Here is a 6,547-nt window from a genome sequence, read left to right on the forward strand (position 1 = left end):
AGTCTTGTTCAGCTGTAAACCTCTTCTTGTGCTTTTTAAAAAAAATCGTAATTCAGATCACCAGACTGCAAATTTATTCACCAGAATTGAATTCAGATCTAACAAATATTGGATCTGAATTTGATTCCCAGACATAGATTTTGCAGTGAGATGGGGAAAGCTTTGAAAATGGATGGGAAAATTATGCTGAGATAGATTTCAGCATGCTATGGCCTCTGTATAAAGGAAGAATGAAAGACAATGAGACTCATCAGTGGATTTGCTCCAAAAACTGAACAGAAGAAAGAGGCAGCTCGGGCTTATTTTTCAGACTGCAGTATTGGTGTCAGGATTTGGGGAAGACAGTGATGGCACCCCTGGGCCCAGAGTTCAGGAGGCTGTCTGAGGGCTGACCCAACTCTGGGACAGAATCCCCCTTCTCTCAGTACAGCATAATTTATCAAAACCTTAACATCTTCTGAAACATGCATTTGTATCAGAACTACTAAGGAGAAGTTAAAATAATTGAATGAAAGTCTCTCTGAATTCTACATATAATAGAAGTATTTGGATAATTTACTTTCCCGTAAATTTCAATACATAAAACATTGCCTTTATGGCAGTGAACAGACTTACTGCACTAACTGACTCTGCTAACATTTCCATGATGTTTAAGTTCCTTTAAACGTGTTGTAAACATATGTACATAGATAAACTCATGTCATTTCTATAAATACTTATGGAAAACTACAATTAAAAAAACAAAACCCTTTTGCGAATTACTTTAGTGAAAGACGTATGCCAGAAAAAGATCACTGCTACAGGTAAGGTATGTTACCATGTGTATTCTGTAAGAACATTCACATAACCGAATGCAAAAAGGCAGCAATAGTGTATCCAACCCGCCCTCTTTCTCTTCCTTCACAGTGTTTTACCAATTTTTATCGCTAAGTCATGGCACTGTGATTTCTAAAGGCACTACATTCTAGACAAAATGCACAAAGGCATTAATACTTTTATATTAGGAGCAAGGAAGAGAGAACAATAGAGAAGCTTAAGAAAATGACATTTGAAAATGGTATTTTTAACAAATGGATGAAAGCTGCAAAGTGCAAAAGTCTGTCAAAGAAACTACACCTTTATGTATAGCACAAAGGTGTACTTTTTCACATTAGTATCAAACAGTGTCAGTAACATCCTGGCACAGACAGTAAGATACCCTATTGAAATAAGATTTAAAAAAAAACCAACTAATATTTAGACAAAGATTTAGACATTCCTTTTTTGAAGACAATCTCAGTACTGGCATGTATCCTGGGCTGCATCAAAAGAAGCGTGGCCAGCAGGGCAAGAGAGGTGATCCTGCCCCTCTGCTTTGCACTGGAGAGACTTCATATGGAGCACTGCATCCAGACGGGTGTCCTCAGGACAGGAGAGACTTGGAGTGTGTCCAGAGGAAGGCCACAAAAATGATCCAAGGGATGGAGCACCTCTCCTATGAGAACAGGGTGAGAGCTGGGGCTGTTCAGCCTGGAGAAGAGAAGGCTCTGAGGTGATCTGATAGCAGCCTGTCATTATCTAAAGGGGAGAGATTCTTTAGCAGGGTCTGTGGTGACAGAACAAGGGGAAATGATTTCAAACTAAAAGAGGTGAAATTTAGGTTGGATACAAGGAAGAAGTTTTTTATAATAATAGTGCTGAGGCACTGACACAGGTTGCCAGAGATGTGTTGGGTGCCTCATACCTGGAGACATTCAAGGTCAGGCTGCACAGGGCTCTGAGCACCTGATGGAGCTGTTGATGTCCCCGTTCACTGCAGGGGAGTTGGATGAGATAGCCTTTAAGGGTCCCCTCCAACTCAAACAGTTCTATGATTCTAGGTATTCCCACTGCAGCCAAGGACCATCTAAGGACAGGTCGCCCTTTTTCACCCTCACTTTACCTGTCAGGCACCCTTGCACCAGAACAAACTTCCTGACTCAGCACTTAGCTGAAATTAGATTGCTGGGGTTTAAAAACAGAGCACATCTTCAAGATTACACCGCTACCAAAGCTTGTGCTTCAAATTGTCTCTAAAATAAAGTTTTGTGTACTGGTATTTTATAATAATTTAAAAAAAAAGGAATGAGAAAAAGAAAAAAGAAAACACAAGATCAGATTCGCTGTCTCTCAGGAAAACTCCCGTTGTGATAGCCATGGAAGCCGTGCTTACCACAGCAAAATAAATAAAAAGTCTCTTGCAATATTAATGCATTTCTATTTTCCAGCAGGCCTCTGTTTCTTTGTCCCTAGACTGCTTGCCACCAAAGGCCCAGGTTGCTCGTACAGAGCATGTCTGGTACATCTGGTACCCAAGTTTTGGGCTCTCCAAACATACTCGAGTGAGCTCTGAACTCATTGCCCCTCAGAACAATTGCCTTTGCACAACGTTCATGCAGCAGATGAGCTTGGCCGCTCCACTTTGGCAGAACACGGCCTAAACTAATCTGCAGCCTTCTGTGTGGTGCATTTGAGCACCTGCAAACACCTGTTAACACATGCAACAACAGCATGCATCTCCTGGCAGCGCATTCTCAAACGGTTATTCAAACTTTCACCTATCACTAGGATTACTAATTATCATCACTAAATTAGACAGCAGTTCCTTTGCATATCCAGAAGCAGTCTTGCTGGGTTAGGACGATCTGTGTTTCCTTCATTGAAATGAGCAGGGTTACAATTAAAAGTTATTTCCAAAATGATCACAGACATTAAGGAACAAGACACCATAATTGCTTTGTACTCGCTGGTATGAGCAGGTCAGCAACACCTCGGCTGCTTGCCCACCCTTAATTCTGTTCCCTTATTTTTCTCAGAATGCACCCAGGTGCTTTTTCTTGTCAGAGCACAGCCTGACCGCTCCCTTGAAGTTAAAGAGAGTCTTAGTAAAAGCACATTTAGCGCATGCAGGAACTCAGCAATGGTTGATTATAGTCTTTGAAGGTGATGGTCAGGGGTCTTTAGCTCCAACGCACAGTGTCTGCTCATCAGTAACAGGGAATTACATTAATCATGCTTTGCAATGTGTGGCATTCTTAAACATGCATGTATAACTACATCCACAAAGAGCAGTTTTCTTTTACAGCTCTTCCCATTTAGACAAATACACTGCAGATCTAGAAGGAGACGCTAGCATTGATCACTGCTGCTGAGCAGCAGATAAAATGTTTGTTTAAAAGATCCTCTGTAATTTGAGGGAGAACTTGGAAAAAAAGTCCTGTGTTAGCAATTCCTTATGACAGGTAGTAAAAACTGCATCTTCTTCTGTACAAAGTTCTTTACATAGGAAAGGCTAATTTAATCACCTGCAATGACATAATTTTATATTCATCTGACATGCACCATTTTGACACAAGAAACCCTCATTATATTTACTGAAATAATCAGAACGTTTGAACTGTCTCAAAGATGACAAACCCCATTTTATTATCTTCTATATAGAAAAACCAAGGTATTTTACTGAAATTCCTTTAATAAAATACTTTTTTTAATATAACAAGCTATTTGCTAAGAATTAAGTAGGTTAATGCCACTATTAATTTTCATAAGAAGATGCTCCACTGGGTTGGATTTATTAAAAAAAAACTAGTAATTTGGAAACCAAATTCCTATGTGAAATCTCCTTGAAACTTGAAAACAGCAAATAAAAAAATTAAAAATATTTCTATTTTTTCCAGCTTTATGCTGGGGATTTCAGTTGCATAGTTTGAGTCACCCACTTCAGCTCTTGTTACCATATTCAGAGTAAAAAGGAAGTGGGAAGGTATGAGAATGAAGGAGAGGAAAGCAGAAATGCAGTCAGTGCATGTTTTGTGTTGCTGCTTTCAAAGTTACTCATTGCATCATCACTAACGTCGTCAGTAGAAGTGAGACTCTCCCATCCAGATGTTTAATGCACACATTCTTAAATTCATTGTGTACATCAAATGTAAGGGGTGCATTACATAATCAATTTAAAATGCATTAAAGTGAGAAAAAAATCAATTTATGTTATTTGTTCTTCCCATTTGCACGTCAGTACAGCACAGTCAGGATTCAGTTACATTTTCGCAATGCAGAGAATTATTTCAATAGAAATTGAAGTACATAAAGTTAAAATACATTATTTTATTTATAAAACATGTATCTAATAATTTACCAACATAATTTTCCATGTTTTCTATACCTATTATAAACTTAATCCAGTACCAGTAGACATTTTGCAGTTAAGGAAAACACTCCAGGGAAGGAATATGGAGTAAGAAAATTACAATCAGGTAGTGGGTATGTGGATATAGGGCACCGTATCACAGCACAGCATCTCTTATCTCTGGAAAAGCAGAGAAGCCAACTTAATGTATCTACAACTATGCATACGCTGATAGAATCTATTACTCTCCAGACTTATATTTTCTATCTGCAATATTTTCCATCTTTAAGCATGATTTGATGATTGAAAACTGTCCTTTCTTTCATCTCCAGGTTCACACATGGTTTTCCATTTCTGTAGTTCCTGAGAATCATTTATTTTCCATACTTCAGCAAAAGACTTCAGCTTTTTCCTGAGGGGGAAAAAAAAAAAAGTCAGTCAAAATATGGACACACTTTTAAATTAAGGACATCTCTTCTTGAAAACCTTACAGTCATCTACAAAATTTTACACACAGTCAGAAATAGCAGTCTGCATTGCTCAAAACATTGTATGACCTATAAGCAATCAATGAACATTTTCTTATATGTATTCCATCTCTAGAGTAGTCAACAATGTAATTTTACAAATAGCTTATCATACCAGATACAATATCAAGATGAAGTACAACACCCAGCAAAAGTGAATTATTAAAGGAAATAAATACCTGTGCAAACCACAAAACATCTTTAGTTTGCACATTTTAGATTGGACATTTCTAAGAACTGTGCGATCGAGGAATCAATAAAAGACTAAACATTTTCAAAATCACGGAGTGAAAGATGACAAGGAGTCATCTTTCCTATTTTCAATATTTTTTCAATTTAAGAAGGACTGATAAGCACTGTGACAAGTAAACAAGTCATTTAAAGTGGGTTAACATTCCTGATGACAAAGATGTCAGGACTGGATGGAATAAGCCAGTGGATTTTCTTAAATAATATGAAAGTGATTTAAGAAAATAAGACAAGGCAGTTGGCCTGTGGCTGTTGTGACAGCACTTGTACACTGCTATGAACAGGTCTGAGTTTGACTCACTTGATAATTTTTATGTCCTATCACTGATACACCACAGCAAATCTCATACCCACTTTAAAATGCATTAATGTATCTTTTGGAGAGGAGGTACAGAAGAAAATGTTGAATCATAGAATGGCTTCCATTGGAAGGGACCTCAAAGATCATCTAGTTCCAAACCCCTGCTGTGGGCAGGGCTGCCAACCTCTAGGTCAAGTACTAGATCAAGCTGCCCAGGGCCCCATCCAACCTGGACTTGAACACCTCCAGGGATGGAGCATCCGCAGCCTGTCTTGGCAGCCTGTGCCAGGGCCCCAGCACTCTCTGTGATAAAATTCCCCCGATATCTAACCTAAATTTCCCCTCTCCTAGTTTAAAGCTGTTCCCCCTTGTCCTATCAGACCATGTAAAAAATTAATTTCCCTCCTGATTACAATCTCCCTTCAAACGCTGCAAGGCCGCAATGAGGTCTCCCCACAGCCTTCTCTTCCCAAGACTGAACCAGCCCAGCTCCCTCAGCCTTTCTTCACAGGAGAGGTGCTCCAGCCCTATGAGCATCTTGTGGCCTTCTCTGGACCCTCCCTGAAAGCTCCACACAATGGCAATTCAAGAAAGCAAGGAGGAATAGGCAAAAGAGAATATATCTTTAATTACTTATATTGAACCAAAAATATTAAGAATGAAGAATTATGTGATAGAGTGATTTACGTATTGTTAAGTCATCAGCCACATTTGATAATCTCTGATTTTTCACTGACTGGAGCTCTGGGTTCTCACGGTGTATGAAGACCCCTACAAAGTTCACACAAAGATTTACACTGAGGGGATGACCCAGAAGAGGGCCCACTTGTCCAGCCTGCCCAGCCATCCAGAGGGACCTGGACAGGCTGGACAAGTGGGCCCACGAGAACCTAATGAGGTTCAACAAGGCCAAGTGCAGGGTGCTGCACTTGGGCCAGGGCAATCCCAGGAATTTATACAACCTGCAGGAAGAAGAACTTGAAAGCAGCCCTGCGGAGAGGGACTTGGGGGTCCTGGCTGACGAGAAGCTGGACATGAGCCAGCAGTGTGCGCTGGCAGCCCGGAGGGCCAACTATGTTCTGGGCTGCATTAAAAGAGGAGTGGCCAGCAGGGAGAGGGAGGTGGTGGTCCCGCTCTACTCCGCTCTTGTGAGGCCCCAACTGGAGTACTGCGTCCAGGCCTGGGGCCCCCAGCACAAGAAGGACATGGAGCTCTTGGAACGAGTGCAGAGGAGGGCCACCAAGATGATCAGAGGGCTGGAGCACCTCTCCTGTGAGGAAAGGTTGAGGGAACTGGGCTTGTTTAGTTTGGAGAAGAGAAGGC

At 40.5% G+C, this 6,547-nt stretch overlaps 1 protein-coding gene across 3 annotated transcripts in view; it reads right to left on the reverse strand.

The window, feature by feature from the left end:
• The window catches only part of MSH3 (mutS homolog 3), a 116,292-nt gene continuing 113,165 nt past the window's right edge, over positions 3,421-6,547 (reverse strand). For all 3 annotated transcript variants that reach the window (XM_021380285.1, XM_021380284.1, XM_021380283.1), the window contains exon 24: positions 3,421-4,559. In XM_021380285.1, the coding sequence (XP_021235960.1) occupies positions 4,433-4,559 (127 nt within the window). In that variant the 3' untranslated portion in view covers positions 3,421-4,432. The remainder of the gene's footprint in view (positions 4,560-6,547) is intronic.

The sequence above is a fragment of the Numida meleagris genome, chromosome Z (assembly GCF_002078875.1).
Source record: "Numida meleagris isolate 19003 breed g44 Domestic line chromosome Z, NumMel1.0, whole genome shotgun sequence".
In the NCBI taxonomy this organism is placed as follows: domain Eukaryota; kingdom Metazoa; phylum Chordata; class Aves; order Galliformes; family Numididae; genus Numida; species Numida meleagris.